The sequence below is a fragment of the Eumetopias jubatus genome, unplaced genomic scaffold (assembly GCF_037043125.1).
Source record: "Eumetopias jubatus isolate StellerSeaLion01/CBP00866 unplaced genomic scaffold, mEumJub1_p1.0 scaffold_6, whole genome shotgun sequence".
Taxonomy (NCBI): domain Eukaryota; kingdom Metazoa; phylum Chordata; class Mammalia; order Carnivora; family Otariidae; genus Eumetopias; species Eumetopias jubatus.
In genome coordinates, this window is record NW_028274812.1 from 71,468,221 (window position 1) to 71,487,061 (window position 18,841).

The following is an 18,841-nucleotide window of genomic DNA, read 5'->3' on the forward strand; positions in this document are numbered from 1 at the left end:
CTTTTGGCAGTAGGCAGAGAAGGGATTTAAACAGTGCTCTCAACAATCTATCAAGCCATTGCTCTTGATTATGTTTTCCCCACTCCACCTCCAATTCTTATAACCTGGCCGAGAGAAACAAAGTACCCAACAGTATAATCCGGTCATCACTGGGTCTCAGTTTCTCATCCATAAATGGAAAGGATTTTGAAATTAAGTGCAGGCTACGCTGAAAAGCTGTTCAAATTATAAACATTATATAAAATTATATAAAATAAAAATTATATAAAAATCATTCCCTGTGTGTTGTTACTCAGAGTCGTCCTGGGATCAGCAATATGGGCACCAGCAGGAGGCCTGTTATAAATGCAGTTTCAGGCCCCACCTCAGACCTACTGACAAAAACCTGCATTTATTACTAAAACCCCCTGGAGACTTTTGTAGGTACACTGAATTTTGATAAGTATTGCCCTGAACATCAGGAATGAGATTTAGGTAATGAACAGTATTAAAGGCAGTGTTAAACAACAAAATAAGTCCTTATCTCAGTGCTCACTAGTTTAACAAACCTTGAATAAATAGTAAATTGTAAGTGCGATGAAGAGTACATTTGAAATCCAAATAAATCCAACTTTCTTTCCAAAAGAAATAAGGATATTTGCTAGTATGCCAAAGAAATTTTTTTCCATTATCTTGCAACCAGATGTTTGGTTCAAATGGGACATTAATGATGGATATTTAAGTACCTAAGAAATTTACCACCTGCAGTTTGAAAGCAGTTTATATATAATTCATCCAAATCCCCTTCTAAACAATATTAATACAGTATTATAAAACAATCTAAGATTGATAAACTAAGCACAGGGAAAATAAAATTGAGGTCATAGATAATTCCACTGAAGAGACAATTAAAAAAACAACCAAATCTATTTACCCACCAGTGGTTTATTACCAAATGCAAATCTCATATATCCTCAAAAAATAACTAAAAAGAGTAACACAAATATATTTCCCCTTCATTTTTCTGACAAAGTTGAGGAGGGTACTAGCTAATTCTGGATCAATTTCCTTTAATTTACAGATGTATGATCAGCATAAAGAACTTTTACTGGTTTTCAAAGTATGTAAAGCAAACAAGAATTAGTTTAATTCTATAAAAGAGATAAAAAGGTCTATCAGAACAGGTTATTCTTCACTATTCTCAACAACAAAACCACTAATTAAAAAAACAAACATACACCCATATATACCTAGAATGAGAGCAGCAGTTGGAATTTCTCTGAGTTTTATTTGACAACCCCAGTCTCTTGAATTCTTCTGAAATCCAGAGTAAGACTTTTGCAGAAATTCAGTTAGACTATCGAACAGGTTTTTATTTAATTCCTCTTGTAGTTGCTATGAAGAAAACACAAAACTTTATGAATTATTATCAGTAGTAATCTGAAGCATCTTTCTAAGTTTGGGAAAGATAATTTGTCATTAATTCCAAAGATTACATGTAAAATGATTATTAGATGGAAGAAATTAAAAAAAAAATTTTTTCCCCTTAAAGCTCCAGTCATTAGTGCTTTGGATTCCCTCACCAAAGAATCTCATTTATTCATTCAACAAACATTTACTAACCACCTTACAAATGAAAGGTAGTCTTTATCCTAAAATAGTGAAAAAACAACAACAAAAAAAACTGAGCAAGAACACTTAACAATTAAAATACATTGGGTAAAGTGCTATGATGAAGAACAGGACCACCCAAGAATAGGACCACCCAACTTAAGCTGAGGAGGGGACATATTTGAGTCAAAGCATTAGAACAGGTGATGGAGGAGGTGATTACATGGAGAAGAAAGTTAGAAGGAATGGGGAGTAGAGGAAGCAAGGAAGGAAGCACCAAGTACCTGGGGAACCACAGACAGAGCTAAGCGTCAAGAACACGAGAAGTGGTAGGGAATGAGCCTGGACAAATAGGCAAGGGGCTAGGCCTATGAAATTACACTTGATGTTAAACAGTTTGGATTTTATCCTGTGAGGAGAACCACCGAAGGGATGTGAAAGAGAGACATGATTCCATCAGGGTTAAGAAGGGGGACTCAGGCAGCACTGTGAAGGAGCTGGGGGAAGCTGTACCAGCAGTGAGGTGGGAAAGCCCTTGCACCCTGGGACAGGGCTGTGCCTGCCTGAAGGGAGGGCTTTTCTAACTTGGCCAATGGCGCCATAGGGACTTAGTGACAGGCCTGAGGGGTCTGAGATCAAAGGCAAAGACATCGATTAGGAGGATCATCACAATCTAGGTTAAGAAATGAAGGCCTAAACTAGAAACCACAAACTCAAAATACTTTCAAGGGTCACTTGGAATCCATAAATGAGCAAAGCCCTAGGTGGAAAGCAATAAAGAGTGGTGGGAAGCAGTAATAAACGAAGTGCATAACCCTCCCACAGGCATTAAAAAACAAACAAAAAAACATACAACACCGTGTCGGTCAAACAAAACAAGTCCACTCAAGATGTTGGTCCTAGAGCTATGAATCTGCCATAGCAGAGAAATTATTTCAGAGCTGGAATATAAAGAACATAGAAACTGGACATGAGGATGAGGGAGTGAAGTAATTTAAAAATAGCCTGACTTCTTACTTGTACAACTGAATGGATAATTTATTTGTTTATTTTTTAAAGATTTTATTTATTTAGTCAGAGAGAGAGAGAGCACAAGCAGGGGGAGCAGCAGGCAGAGGGAGAAGCAGGCTCCCCGCTGAGCAAGGAGGCCGATGTGGGACTGGATCCCAGGACCCTGGGATCGTGACCTGAGCCGAAGGCAGATGATTAATCGACTGAGCTACCCAGGCGTCCCTGAATGGGTAATTTGAAGAGTGTCACCATTTAAAAGTTGTGAGGATATGTAAAGAGCCCCTTGCCTTGGCAGCTATTATTATAAATGTATGTTCCAGTACCTGAAGCTATGCTTAATACTTGGAACGTGAGCGTTTTTTAGCATATACAGATTATACTAAACTAGTATTACCTATGTTTCCTCAAGAGTCTTGAAAAATGATGGAAAGGAAGATGGGAAGAACAAATATGAGATTTACGTTATTAGAGAAATAGTAAGTCATTAAGAAAAGTATTCACCTCAGTTTCAGATTTCATCTGCTGCCATATCAAGTGATAAGTTTCATATCGAAGCTTACTGTCCTCAGACTCATTTTTCCCTTTATTAAAATAGTCCTCTAAAAACACAGAAAGAAATAGGTCAGTTTCTTTTTTATATAATAAGAGTTAGAAAATCTCTGTGCAAAGTCACACAGTAAGGGATGGGACTGAAATATGTATCAAAAATACATATATTTGGAGATAGGTAACCTTCAATACCCTTCATATTTAATTTTATTTATATATCTTATATTTTTACTATAGTAATCGTATCTGTAAGATTAAAATATCTTTAATTTTTAAGTTATATTTCTATCATGTACTTTTAAATTGCTAACAGTATTTAATGGATTTGGTTTGAGGCATAAACATTTAATATTAACATATTTTCATTATTTGCTCTTTATTCGAAAGCCTTGTATACTACGCTTCATATATTTGCTCTGAAATGACTCTTAAGATGATTCTTGTTCTTTTATTCATTTGACATAGGTCAGCCCAGCCTTTTAGTCTGTCTGTATTATTGTATATGTTTTAATGTTTTCCTCCAAATGGCTTGCCATTCATCAAAACACCATTTATCAAAATACCAGTGGTTTTCAAACTTTTTAAACCATGATCCACATTAAGGAATACATTTCACATCATTAGCCAACACACAGATGTTTAACAGAAACAAAAACAAAGGCCCCACAAAACAATACTTATCATGTGACAGCAAATGTTTTCTTTTCTACTCTGTTTTTTAAAAAAACTATTATGACTAGGTTGATTTCATGACTCACACTTGGGCTTTAACCTTCAGTATGAAAACATTCACTTATTAAATAATCCATCCTTTCTCCCACTGATTTGAGGCACCCTTGTTATCTCAGTACTTACAAATGTACTTGGAGCTATTTTTTAAACTTCTTCTTTTGTTCTACTGAATCCAAGTCTATTCCCAGAGCTGTCCTGAACTATTTGAAATCATTAAATGATTGGAGCTTTGCAGTACATTCACACAGGGAATAATTCCAGGTCTCCTTCCTACCACCACTGCACATAATCATTCTTCTTCAAAATATTTTAAGCCATTCTTTCAAATAAATTTTGCCACTGCTCAAAAATAATTACAATAGTAGTTTGGATAAAATAAAATCTGTAGATTGATTTGGGAAGAAATATTTGTAATATGTTAGAAAATCTACATTCAAAACACTACAGGTCTCTTCCTTTAATCAATATTCTACATTCCTTGTAGTTTTCTACTTTCTTTCATATTTCTTATTGTTTACTGCTAGGTATTTTATTGTAACAACTACAACTTTTAAAGGGTTCAATAACAGTGAAAATACCTATTTTGTTCCTGACTTCACTGAGAAGCCACTAGCATTCTACCATCAAGTTTTATGTTAACTGGTAGTTTGGAATACAGATTCTCTTTTATGTTAAGGAACTCTGCTTCTGTTCATAGTTGACACAGAGTTTTAGGCAAGTATTTTTTTAATTTATCAAAAGCCTTAGAATACACTGAAGTCATCATGTTAAATGTTAAAATGGCAAATCAAGACATTAATTTTTTACATTTTTACATTAATTTTTTAAATACATTAATTTTTTACATTTTTTACATACATTAATTTTTTACATACTAACCAAAAAACTCAGAAATTGGGAAACAACAGCAGCAGGACAATTTAACTTGTTACCATGACTTCTCTGTCATTTATAGCTCAGGAAGGTAAAAAAAAATCAGCATTGAGAAGACCTACAGTTTTCACTGTTGACAGGTTCCCTCCTGCTCCTACGCACAGTGCTTGACTTCAGTGCGAACATCTCCTACAGGGCCAGTGCTACCACCCATCTCAGTCTCTCCCTCTCTCTCTCCAGTTCCTGCCTAGTCGTTTTCATGGATGTACGTCATCCACAGAACATAGACAAGAGGGAGAGTTACCAGTCTTCTCTTAGATATACATCCAAGCATCTTCGAGTCAGAGGACAGATGGTGGGCAAAATGCTGGGCATCTTCCTACTTCTTCAGGCAATCTGTTTCAAGAATTGAAGCCAGGGAAGGCAAGTGCTAAAATCTGGATATGTTTTCCTTATTCCTACACCATCTGTCTTATAATCAGGGTCAATTCCTCTAAGATTCTCATATTGAAACAGTATCTATTGGTCTTAGGTCAGACCAATTAAAAAAAAAACAAAAACTAACGTACTTCAAAGCAAAGTTCAAATTATACACATTAGGTTTACTAATACTAAAACTTTGAACAAATCTTAGTAAGTAAGTTATAGCTGAAATTCAACAGAAAAAGTTCTAAGCAAAAACTAGCCTATTATGAGAGACAGCACCAAATAACGGTTAGACCAGAGGTTCTGGAATCAGACAACTGGGTTCAAACCCCAGCTCTGCCACTTACTAGCACTATCATTGAGAGTTTTAAGTATCCTCATATTTTAATGGAGATACTCATAATACATTCCTCATAGTTTACTGGGAGGATTAAACAAAGGAACACATATAAAGAGCTTAGAATAATCTAGCACATAATAAAAACTCAATAATGCTAATAATGTCATTATAACTAATGACACTGATGATGTCATTAATCATCATTAATGATACTAGATGTCATTTCATGCTCTGTATCCTAGATAATGGGAAAGAAACTTGAATTTTCTCTGAAAATGAACTACTTCGAGTTTAGCAATCTCCAACATTAAAGAAATATGTTCACAAGTCCATCACTTAAAAATAATTTATAATGTAGCTATTCTTTGTTCACTATTTCCAAGTCTATCAGTCACTTTTTATTGGGGGGTAGAGAATACAAAAAAATTCACGTTTCCTTGAGACTAAGTCTAAGAGAGTGTAGAACTTGAGATCAGTGTATTCTGCTAATGACAAACTGGATTCTTATTATAAATCATATTTTCTACCCTCTGGTCCCCTCAGTATGAACCATCATTTTATTTGCTCTTTGAGCACAGGTTTCTTATCTAGCTGGTCTCAAACTGAAGGAGTAACACCCTAAGGTCTGCATCATGCGATGATTTAGAAAAATCCTATTCATTAAATACAAGTTCTTTATTTCCTTAGTCAAACAATGGTTTAGTTCAGTTTTTCTTTTAATTCAAAGCTAGTGCATAAATATGCTTATTCCACATAATTTTTCCATCAGAATTAATCTTTACAATACTGAATAGTGAATGTAAATAGTAAGCCTGTGAGGAGCTTTTAGGTTTCCTTTTAAGTTCAATTAATTAACATAGAGTGTATTATTAGTTTCAGGGGTCGAGTTCAGTGATTCATCAGTTGCACGAACACCCAGCGCTCATTATATCACAATGCTCTCCTTAATGCCCGTCACCCAGTTACCCCATCTCCCCACCCACCTTCCCTCCAGCAACCCTCAGTTTGTTTCCTATGCTTAAGAGTCTCCACGGTTTGTCTCCCTCTCTGATTTCTTCTTGTTTTATTGTGTCCAGGTTTGTTTCTTTTACTAACTAGAACCATACTGTACGTATTGTTTTCTGATGTGCTTGTTGGAGATGTTCTTAGCCTAGCACACTCCTTTTACCCATCATATATTCCACAGAATTAGTGTCACTGTTCAGGTTGCTTCATTCTGCTGTTATAATTATGCCCACTTTCGTGCACAAACTTGAGCACAGGGGCTGGAATTTGAGGGGGAGTGTCAGCTTGAGCCCTTGTCGATCTGAGGTGAAGGCTTGTTTACTTGGCGTTGAGCAGGTGGTAGGCCGTGCATGCTGACTTGGGCAGGAGGGCGGCTGGACTGTGAATTTGGGACCCAGAGGCCAATGGCATTGTGTGTGACAGGGACATGGCTGGAAACTCTCTCTCTCCTTCTGTTCTAAATGAAAGCCTTGCTGGATAGAGTATTCTTGGCTGTAGATTTTTTCCTTTTAGCACTTGGAATTTATCATGCCACTCCAATCCGGCCTGCAGTTTCTGTCTGAAAAACCCAGTGATGGCCGTATGGGGTTTCCCTTATATGTAACTGCTTTCCTTTCTCTTGCTTTTAAAATTCTCTCTTTCTCACTACTTTTGGCCATCTTATTTGTGTCTTGGTGCAGACCTCTTTGGTTTGGTTTTGTTGGGGTCTCTCTGGGGCCTCCTGGATCTGTATTTCTCTTTCCTTCCCCAGATTCAGGAAGTTTTCAGCTATTATTTCTTTAGACAAATCTTTTGCCCCCTTTTCTCGCTCTTCTCCTAGGACCCCCATCATGCGACTATTATGCTTGACAGTGTCGCTGAGTTCCCTAGGTCTATTCTCATTTTGTGTATTTTTTTTCCCTGCGAGGAGCTTTTAAAGAAGTACCAATACCTAGGTACCACTCCCAGAGATTCTGATTCAATTGGTCTGAGATGGGGTCTGGGCATTAAAAAAGTTCCCCAAGCTGAAATCTAATTAAGGTCAATGGATTGTACCAATGTTAAGTTTCCTGGTTGTGATACTGTACCAGTTACCCAAAATATTACCATTGGAGATTACTGAGTAAAGGGTACAAAAAACTCTCTACACTTTCTTGCAACTGTATGTGAAAATACAATTATATCCAAAAAAAAAACCCCAATTTTTTTTTTAAAAGTTCCCCAAGTGATTCTAATCTGCAGCTACAATTGAAAACCAGTACAATACACATTTTCTGACAGTAATGTCATGATTTGTTTGAAAAAGTCAATTCTTCCTAACATGATCACCAAACAGATATCTGGAAAAAATGAAGAAAGTGAAGAAAAACAGTATCTTTTTTTAAGTTTAATTTTATTGAGAAATAATTTACAAATGATAAAATATGCTGATTGTAACAGTTAGTATGTCCTAACAAAAGTATACACTCACATAACTGCTCCCTTGATCTAGAAAACATTTCCGTCGGTCCAAAAAGTATCTCTTGCCCTTTTGCAGTCCACTTCTCTACCACACCCCAGGAAATCACTGAGATTTTTAAGACAGTCTCTTTTTTTTTTAATTTCCTTTTGAGTTAGCCTTATTATTTTATTTTATTTATATATGTTTTTAAGTAAGCTCTACACCCCACGTGGGGCTTGAACTCACAACCTGGAGATCAAGGGTCACATGCTTTACCATCTGACCAGCCAAGCACCCCTAAGACAATCTCTTTTGAAGAATGAGGACATATCCTTTGGGGGAAATTTACTTTCTAATTTGCCTTTTGAAGGTATAGTTGGATTCCCTTTTAGATTGAAAGTCCAGGATGTACCTTATCCCTTTGACTATACTCTGGAACATAACAGCTACACCAAGAAGCTAAGTAAGTCAAACTTAAGAGAATTACTAACTTCAACTAGGGTTAGGTAAGTTCAAGACTTAGGGGAGGAAATCTAGCCAATTCGCTATTAAGACATCTTACCTACTGGCACAGAGATCTTTCTCTTCTTGAAGTTTGGCTTAAACACAAAGCAGCCCTAAAAAAAAAAAAAAAAAAGAAAGAAAGAAAGAAAAAAGCATAAAGTCAAAGTAGCCAAGGAACAGATAAATCTCATTAACCAAGTATTTTATGGATAAGCGGATTTTTTTAAAAAAGGCATTTCTTTAAAGTGCTAAGAAATTCTCTCTCTTCTATCTGAATTATAGCGGGAAATTTTTTTTTAAAAAGATTTTTTGAGAGAGTGAAAGCAAGTGCATGGGGGAGGGGGGGGCGGCAGCGGGAGAGCCAGAGAGAATCCCAAGCAGCTCCCTGCGGATCCCGGACAGGGGGTTCAATCCCAGGACCCTGAGATCATGACCTGAGCTGAAATCAAGAGTCAGAGGCTTAACCAACTGAACCACCCAGGCGCCCTAGCAGGAAAATCCTTAAACAACAAGGGGACTATCCATTTCTTTCTCCTCCTTCCCATGAGATGCGCATCTCGTGATTTTGCTCTTAGGGACCTAATCTAAGAGACAAAGAAAATATAAGCTGATGAAATTTAAATCCAGAAAGGTTCCATTTTTATAAAACTTAAAGAACATTAATATTATTCATTAAAATGAAGATCAAAAATAGTGACACTCTCTCATTTCAAAAGAAGTCTTTATTATTTAATTAAACGTCAAGTATCTATAACCTGGTCAGGAAACAGGTAATTTGGCTATTGTTTCATTTTATACACCTTTCTTCATCTGATAAATGTCCTACTCATCTGCTCTGGGAAACCGTCCCCAGTTCTCTAGTTAGAATTATTCCTTTCCCTAAGATCTCACAATACTTGAATGCCTTTATTTCACTTTGTTTTAAATCACTTTCACTGTGTATCATAGTTATTTACGGGTCTGTCTCACCAAGTAGTTTGTGAGTGCCTTCAGAGCACAGACTGCATATAATTCACAATTGTTTCCTCAGGGTCTAGGACAGGTGTTAGCGCAATCAGTATATGGAATGAATGCTTGCCAAGTAATTTTCCTGGTAATTTCCTAGCTACATTTAGTTTCCTGTTATTATTTGGTGATATATAGTCTCCAAGTTACTGGTCCTACGTTTATTCTACCAATCCTAAAGCCATGCACCATGCACAGCTTCTTAAAGACCCATTTTTATGGAAAATGAAAGAATGAAAAAAATATACCTAGAAAAAGTCATCTCAGGACAGTGCTAAAGAAAGCTGTGCAAATATAAAGTGGCCATTTGGATTACAGGATCCAAAATAAGAACTGTGCCTTATACTCCTGTATCTGCAACTAGTGAACTGCTGAAATATACATTCACATTTAGAAAAATCCTGTAGTACCACAAGCTTGTCATTGCCTCCCTTCTATATCCACCTGCAATTCAGTAAAGGAAAAGGAGCTATGAAGGAGTGAGATATACAAGTGCCCAGAATAGATCCTAATGTATGGCAGGTAGTAATATGGTTAACCACTTTGAACTGCTGATCAAATCATGGTGTTTGAGATAGAAGCAGTCTAGAAGGAGAGCTAAGAGGCAGAAAATATGACACGGAAAAGGAAGTTTACATAAGTTAAAAAAAAAAAAAAAGCATGCAGTTCTATGAGCTCCTGAAATAGTCCTTAAAGAATCTTATTAATGCAAGGTCCCCTTCATAATCATCTCAATACAAGCATTTCTATTATAATGCTTTCCTGAACAAAAGCTCACAATTCTTCAAGATATACAAAAATATGAGCCTTATGCAATGAAAAGGATTAGAGGGCAGACCACTCAAAACCTATGGAACTTTACCACCAGCACAAAACAAAAACAGTACCAATCCTAATAAAAAATACTAGTATGAGAGAACTGCAACTACCTCCCTTTTGAACTCAAACTTTCTGATTAAGTTCTTCTTTCCAGCTTATCTCGCTTTTTTTTAATGATTTTATTTATTCATTTGAGAGTGAGCAAGAGAAAGCACACGGGGTGGCGCAGGGGAGGGGGGAGAGAAACAGACTCCCTGCTGAGCCGGGAGGCCGACATGGATGGGGCTCAATCACAGGACCAGGAGACCATGAGCCAAGCGGAAGACAGATGCCTAGCCACCTGAGCCACCAAAGCGCCCCATCCAGCTTCTCTCTTAACTCTGGCAAAAGATCCGGTGCGCACAGCTTCTCCTGATGGGAACCGAAACTAACCCCTCAAGCAGTAAGGACTGTCCGGAGCCAGCAAGACCCCGCCCATGACTGACTCCAAGACAATGATCAACCTGACCCTTCCTGCCCTCCTTTGTCCCATACTTTCCTCATATAAACCTTAAGTATTTTCAGCACTTTGGACACAGTCTTTAAGACTCCAGGCTGCTGTGTTGGCTTCACTGAAATAAATTCCTTTTGTGTGTGTGTGTGTGAGTAAAGCAACTGAAGTTTATTAAGTGAAGATGCAGAAAAAGCTCTCAAGAGTGAGAGGGGTCCCAGCAGGGCCTTTAGGGTTGGTCTTTTACAGAAAGCTAACCAGGAAACTTAAATCCATTTAACATCTCTTTTGATAACACCTTCAACGGCTTACTTCCTTTTTGGGGCTGGTTAATTCTTTGTTGGCCACAGGTGATTATCATAAAGCACCCACTGCCCCCCCACACACACAACCCACCCCACCCCGCATGCCTAGGGCAGGGTGGTCCCCCACACCGCTCCTTTCTTGTTTCACTAACACTCATTTCTCCGATTTAGGATTTTGTCAGCAGGGAGGGGCTGAAGCTGGTCTGTTTGGGACCCCTGGAGCCAGGTGCTCTTACACCCCAGTGCCCCGGCTACACAAGCACAGTGAAACCTCTTCTGGCATTTGCACCTAGTATCATAGTCAATCTTCTGTAAACTTAAGCTCTATGGCTTGAAGTTTCCCTTTGATATGTAGTCTCAGAAGGCACTCCTTCCCATAATTTTAGTTTAATTTTAATCAAAATTAAATATCAGATCCATGGTAGAGCCTTCTAATCTACTGTTTTAACACAGGGAGAAATGACTTTGCAGTTTTTTTCATCTACGTTCTCACCTTTATCACAGCTTAACTTCAGGGGCTTCTGGCTGTACTCATACTACTACTAAAGATCCTACTTGGTCTGTAGCAGTACTGTACAATAGAGCTTTTGGTAATGAAGGAGAAATATGTCTCTGCACTAATATGGTAGCCACCATATGTGGTTATTGAGCACTTGAAATGTGGCTAGTAAAACTGAGAAAATTTCTAATTTTATTTAATTAAAACTGAAATAGCCACATGTGGCTACTGGCTACTTAATGTACATTAGACAATAGAGCTCTAGGGTTTATCTTCTTACCAACCACATTATCATGTCTTCCTGCAAGCTGTAGCCATCTAGGCAGCCCATATGAGGTCTATGTGATCTCCTCTGACACACACACACCTACACTACTTTTTCATTCTCACTTTTCACAACGGTTCCTCTGATTATACTGATATTTCAACTTAATAGGTCATTTTATTTCTATCTTCTGGGCCAAAAAGCATGTCATTCTCTATGCTAGAACAGTCTCCCTATCCTCCAATCCTTTGCCTAACTTGTACTTACTTTTCAGGTCTCAGCTAAAATGTCCCTTTCTCCAAAAGGCCTTCGCAGACCCGGGGCAATCTGCTAACACTTATCACAATTTGTTATCATCAGTTCATCTGTGTTAAATGCCTTTTTTGAGTGCAGACAACTGAACCTATTTTGTTTACCACTCTATGTCGTACCTAACGGAGTGCTTGGAGCACAATAAATATTTATGGGGAAGAAAAAGGAACGGAGATTGGAGCACATCCTCGGGGAATTCGACCTCCACAAACCAGAACTTAAAAGTCCTCCCAGCCAAAACAACTAAGGCAGATCGGTGTCTTCGCTCCCCGACCAAAACTGACCTCAACTGCACCTGGAGTAAGGACGTTTCAGCTCAGCCCGCCACTCCCTCCCCTCGAACCTGTTCACTGAGGCCTACGTAACCTCTGCTACATCCCTTTTCCCAAAAGGGAAGGAGGCGACGGCTGAGTCTAGTGGGCGTCCGCCCCCCCACGTACCTTGGACACCGAAGAAGTGGCCATGGTCCCAACGGCCCGCGGGATTGCAGCCGCACTCGGGATTTCCCGCGCTCCCTCGCGGCAGCAGGGCAGAGGTTAGTGGCGGGCCACGCGGCTTCTTGATTGGTTGGCAGAATCCTCCGGGGCGGGCTTCCGGCGCGCATAGGCGGGGCGTACAGAGGGGGCGGGGCGAGGATCCGGGCCTAGCGGTTGGGGCGTGCGCTGCGTGGAGGCGAACATGGCTTGTGGCTTCCGCAGGTCCATCGCCTGTCAGGTACGGACCCGGGAACTGGCAGAAGGAAGGCCCGAGCGGAACCCCCACGCCGGGTCAGCCCTCAGTCAGCGAGAGGGGTATTCCAAGAAAAACCCTGTTTCTGCCGCCTCCTGCCTCCTCTTTGGAGCTGCTCGAGCTGTTGAGGCCGACCTGTTGGAGGGTCGGCCATGCGACCCAAATCGGTTTCTCAAGGTGAAAAGTAAATCTTGGAAAGCAAATGTTACTTCCCTCCTTCCCACCCCACAGCTTTGTATGCTTTATCCTACTGGAAAGTCATTGGGCCATGATTAAAACCCTTTAGAAATTAGTGTTCCTTACACTTAGTGAAATTGATTATGGATTTGAATTTTTATTCGAAAGGATCTAATTTAAAATCTGGTCATTTGTCTTTCAATCGTTTTGGCCTCCTGTCCTAGCATTATTTTTGGAAACTCCAAAGATAACGTGAGATTCTGTTTTTTCTTGATTCAGAGTCCTCTGTGTGAACAGCTCTGTAATAAGGAAAGGAATAAAACACTTCAACATTAGATTTCAGCAAAAAGAATTTTTTTAAAGATTTTATTTATTTTTTGACAGAGACAATGAGAGAGGGAACACAAGCAGGGGGAGTGGGAGAGGGAGAAGCAGGCTCTCCGCGGAGCAGGGAGCCCCATGTGGGGCTCGATCCCAGGACCCCGGGATCATGGCTTGAGCCGAAGGCAGACGCTTAAGGACTGAGCCACCCAGGTGCCCAGCAAAAAGAATTTTTGAAATTCATCGACCCCTTTTGGAATTTTGCAGAAACTTTCAATTGTCTCGACAAACCCATTTCCTTTTTATTAATGGACATATTAGCGGACGTATTTTGCCTGGTATATAATTTCCCTCAGTTCATTTTTATAGTATTTCTGGACTTTGGGAAAATTCCTCTGCCTTGTCTTTATGTTTATAGACTATTGCCCTGTCCAACGCTGTATTCTCAGATAACACCAATGGACCTTCTGATAGAACAAAGCTGAGTTTATGGTTTACTGGGTAAGAAAGAACACCTCAGCAGAGTTTTGGTCGTGTCTGGGAAGGCAAGGTCTGATTTTTCCTTGAGAATTTGAAGTATGGTTTAAGGCTGGTCTTTCAGTGGCAGAGCATGAGAGGGCAGGGGTGTGGAGGAGATGGCTTGATTGGGATTCGATACTGATCTTCACAGTTTTTTTTTTAAGATTTTATTTTTATTTATTTGAGAGAATGAGATAGAGCATGAGAGGCGGGAGGGTCAGAGGGAGAAGGGAGCCCGATGCGGGACTCGATCCTGGGACTCCAGGATCATGACCTGAGCCGAAGGCAGTCGCTTAACCAACTGAGCCACCCAGGCGCCCTGATCTTCACAAGTTTTAAGATTGGGAGAAAGAAGGCAAGGTAGTGCAAGGAATCTTAGGGTATAAACTGTTGGTGTGTTTTTTTTGAAGAATTGATTTTTCAAGAAGTTCCTGTAATGAATAATCAAGCTATTCGTCTGGGCAGGAGTCTCCTAGAATAGTAAAGTTATGCTAATGAAGACAAAGAAATAATAAAGTCATGCTAATGTAGACAGTAGGTTATATCCAGGGTAGGTAGTTTTGGACCTCAGTGTCCAGGATGTGTTTGGAGTGGGAGAGGTAAGATGATTTCCATTCTCAACCCGTAGGTCAAGATAATGCCATGACCAGAAACATTGAGTTTAGTTTTGCAAAGGCTATATTCTTCCTTGTAAAGAAGGTAAGTTGGAGAAACAGGAATATGTAGTGTGTCTTTGTGCTAGTTACTTTACATTCACATTTAAGCCCCATGATGACCCTATGACATAGAAGTATTATACAGTTGAGCAAACTGAGATCCAGAGATTAAAAATCTACCTTAGGCCAGGGTCTACACATGGTCAGTAAATTGAGTTGGTTTATGAACAGGGGTCTAAATTCAAAATCAGCCCTTTCCTATACGCTGTGCTATCTGTTTATAAAGGCAAGAAGCACAATCTGATCATTAAAACAGAATCTAATAGATTTGTATGGCAACATAAACTAAGCAAATATATATTTCTCCGAACATGGAGTCATTGAAGGATGATCTGAAATAAGGTTAAATAAAAATATGTGCAATACATATCTTTATGAATGAGGATCCTTTGCTAGTTTAGGAGTGAAGGAATGTATTACATGAAATAGCACATTCAGCAAATTTTGATAATGAATCTATATTTTTCTAAGGAGTCCCATTATCAGTCCCAAGGTTGAAAGTGAATAGAATATGGCTTCTGTCCTGGCATGGCTCTGGACTAACTTGGGGAAACACATGTATTAACAGCTAATTACAGTACAGTCTGTAACCAGTGTATTAGAAACGTGTGAGGTGTTACGGGAATATGGAGAAGACAGCTTCCAAATGTCAGGGAATGCTTCGTGGGAAAGGTAATGTCCCGAAGGAAGGATGGATAGGAGTGTACTAGGTTGGTAGGGTGAGAGCTTGGGGAGTGGTAGGGTATTCCAAGAACATCATATGTATGGACAATAGAACTATGGGAGAGCATGGTGTATGTTCATGGAACAACAATATTTGGATATGACTGAAATTTAGAGTATGCCTCTTGGGCCTCACTTCAGCAGGTCCTTTGGACTCTATCTTCAAAATACCTTGAATCTATCCATTCTTTTCCTTCCCTGTTGCCTTTCCCTTTGGTCACCCCAAACCAAGCTATTATCACCTACATCATCTGCTTACAACAGCATTCTGATGGGTCTGTTTCCATCCTTGCCCTCCCTCAAATCCATTCTCCTTATAGCAAGAAAAGTGACTTCTCAAATGTAAAATCATGTCACTTACCTATTTAAATAAACTACATTGCACAAACTCTCTACCAGAACCTTAACATCTTTCTTTCCAACATCCATTCATACCACCCTATTCTTCCTTTCTGCAGGATCCTAGCCACACTGTAATTTTGCTTTTCTAACAAAGCAAGGTCTTTCCATTCCCATTGCATAGATATTCCCTGTGCCCAAAGGAAATGATTTTATATCATGACCCTTTGTGCAAGATGGAAGTTTCACAAAACAGTACTTATAATGTGTGTGCACTTTTCTACTTATACTATATTTTTCAGAAAATCCTGGTTGGGACTCTCTGAATTTATTCACAACTGACAACCTGTAGTTTGAAAAGTGTGTCCCCAGTTGCTATCTCAGACCCTTGTTTGCTTCCATCATAGCATTTATAAGAGTTAATAATCATTTCATTAATTGATTATTAGGGAATTAGTTATTTTGTTTTGTTTTCCTTGTTTTGGTGTGTTTTCTCTATAGGCTTCGTGAAGACAGAGAGCATGTTTTATTCGCTATTTCTCTAGCACCAGCAAAGTGCCTGAAACATAGAAGGCTGTTAATACATATTTAAAGAATAAGCTGTTGTGATGTAATATAAATTCTGCAGCTTCACCAAATGAGTTTAAAACTACAAGTTTTAAAATCATAATTTTAAAGCTATGAGATAAAATGATAAAAGTGGAAAGGATTAAAATCCATTTGTGTTACTGACTCTGTAAAATGATGGTATTGATTCCAAGTTTACAGGATTGTTGCAAGGATTGATGATGATGATTAAGACAATAATAACTATTGTTTGTGGAATATCTCACTTGTACCATGCAGTTTTGCTGAACTTTATGGGGCTATTGATAAGATCTAATGACATAATGTTAATAGAAAGGGCATAGTGTCAAGAACTGTGAGGGGTTTGTGACTTTACCTTACTAGTCTACCACAGTTCCATGGGTGGTGGCCAGAAAACATGAGATCCCTGGGTGAGAGAAAAGGATTTTATTATTCACAGCAATAGTAGTAGCCAGAGTATCAACATTTACTTGTATTGGTTCGCCAAGCCCGTCTTTGATGTGAAGAAGGTCAGATGACACCTGCACAGGCTGGGTGCTGTGTCACATAAGAGAGGGACCCTGAGGCTTTTAGGATGGGCAGTAAGCATGTTTCCCTTTGCTCTGTAGTGGGATACTTTTTCTGTCTTACAAATCTGTTTGCTATATGAGCATCTTTGAAAAGATTTTATGCCTTGCTTACAAGACATGCAGAAACCTAGGAGTCCCATAGAAATTTGTCTCCTATCACTTAGGACAGTGGTGTACACACAAAGTATACAGTACTTGATATTGTCATGTTTAATCTTTTCAGTCATCCTATTTGTAGCATTGTCTCCATTTTATAGAGGAGGACACTGACAGGAAGATGAAAAGAATAACCTAAAGTTACAGAGCAACAAAATTGTAGAGTTGAACTACTAACCCAAAGTTCAAATTCTTTGTATTCTGTAGAATAACCTTTGTAAAATGTTCAGCACCCTATTTGGCTCAGAAACATAATGATGGAGTGTAGATTTGTTTCCCTTTCTCAGTTCCTTTTCATTTAGATTTTGATGTTAAGTTTAAAACATCCAACTGAAAGGCAGCAGGGTGGCTCAGTTGGTTGAGCATCCGGCTTGATTTCAGCTCAGGTCCTGATCTCAGTGTTTTGAGTTCAAGCCCTGTGTTGGGTTCCACGCTGGGTGTGGAGCGTACTTAAAAAAATACGTAAATCCAGCGAGTTCATTTTCTTTTTGTTTGTTTTAATTTTGAAAGTCAAAATTATAGAAAAGTTGTGATAATAGTGCAAAGAACTCCATATACTTTTTTATCCAAAGCCACCAATTAACATTTTGCCACATTTGCTTCATCATTCTATTTCCTGTATCATGCACGTAGAGTGGGTTTCATAAAGCATGCGCCTCAACCTGTTGATACCTAATTGTTTACTTCCTAAGAACAAGGCTTATCTTACACAGCCACGGTATAATCATTAGATTCACATAATATCATGTATACTTTCATTTAGTGTATAGTCCATTCCAGTTTTGCTGATTTTTTTCAGTAGTCTTTTTTTCCAGTATAGGATCACAAGCTGCATTTAGTTGTTGTGTAATTGTTGCATCTTAAGTGGCTTAAGCTCTTCTTCTCATTAGTTTATATTTACATAACATGCTACAAGAGGTACACTGCTAACAGCTGTGAATAGAAGACACTGTTCCTTGACTGCTGCTGAGTTCTATTAGATTTCAGGTGTGGCTTCAAAGAGCAATTAAATTTGATGACCAGTTGTCATCTAGTCTAAGCTGAAATATTTATGTGGGGAAGATACACATCTGCATTCAGGTGAACAGGACTGACTGAATGGTCTAGGTGTATACTTCGCTTCTAACCTGTTCTCACAGGCCCACCAGCATCCACTTCTGCTTAAAACTACAAGTTCTTCAAGAGCTGTGCTAAATTTCTTTCATTATAGATACTTGGTAATAATTTGCCTTCCAAGTCTTTTGGAAAGTTCTCTTCTGAACTGTAAAGTTTTCAGTTGCTGCCAGTTTGAGTCTGAGTTAATCCAGACCTGTACCTGAAGAACGTCTCTACAACTGTGGGAGTGTTTGTGCGTTGGCTCTTGGTGGCAAATGTGCACACCTGACCTGGTCATATCAGAGTCAGAAGTAAGGAATAATCAGGGATAATAGTTTAAATAATTTAAGATCTGGAAGAGTGAATGATAACATTTTAAGAATTTTAAGACTAGCGGCCTATAGACTGTTATATGGGTAAAAATGCAGAGCTAGGGGAGCCTGGGTGGCTCGGTTAAGTGCCTTTGGATCAGGTCATGATCTCAGGGTTCTGCAATAGCAACATGTGTTGGGTTCCCTGCTCTGTGGCGAGTCTGCTTCCTCCTTTCCCTCTGCTCCCCCCCTGCTCCCCCCCCCCCCGCTTATATTCTCTCTCTCTCAAATAAGTAAAATCTTTAAAAAAAAATGCACAGCTAATTTTCATACAAAATACCAGTTCTGCTGCCTATATGTCTGATTGCTTAAGGATCTCTTTTTCATTAGCAAAATTAGGTGTTTTTTTAAGATTTTATTTACTTGACCAAGAGAGCAAGAGAGCACAAGCAG

At 38.9% G+C, this 18,841-nt stretch overlaps 2 protein-coding genes across 3 annotated transcripts in view; one reads left to right on the forward strand and one right to left on the reverse strand.

The window, feature by feature from the left end:
• The window catches only part of ORC3 (origin recognition complex subunit 3), a 59,266-nt gene extending 46,618 nt beyond the window's left edge, over positions 1-12,648 (reverse strand). Inside the window, exons 1-4 of the mRNA XM_028108083.2 lie at positions 12,586-12,648; positions 8,509-8,563; positions 3,103-3,200; positions 1,230-1,374 (exon numbers count right to left, since the gene is read on the reverse strand). Coding sequence (XP_027963884.1) covers positions 1,230-1,374; positions 3,103-3,200; positions 8,509-8,563; positions 12,586-12,609 — 322 coding nt within the window. The 5' untranslated portion in view covers positions 12,610-12,648. The remainder of the gene's footprint in view (positions 1-1,229; positions 1,375-3,102; positions 3,201-8,508; positions 8,564-12,585) is intronic.
• Positions 12,649-12,779: 131 nt separating this feature from the next.
• RARS2 (arginyl-tRNA synthetase 2, mitochondrial) overlaps positions 12,780-18,841 on the forward strand; it is a 67,125-nt gene continuing 61,063 nt past the window's right edge. For both annotated transcript variants that reach the window (XM_028108044.2, XM_028108043.2), the window contains exon 1: positions 12,780-12,859. In XM_028108044.2, coding sequence (XP_027963845.1) covers positions 12,824-12,859 — 36 coding nt within the window. In that variant the 5' untranslated portion in view covers positions 12,780-12,823. The remainder of the gene's footprint in view (positions 12,860-18,841) is intronic.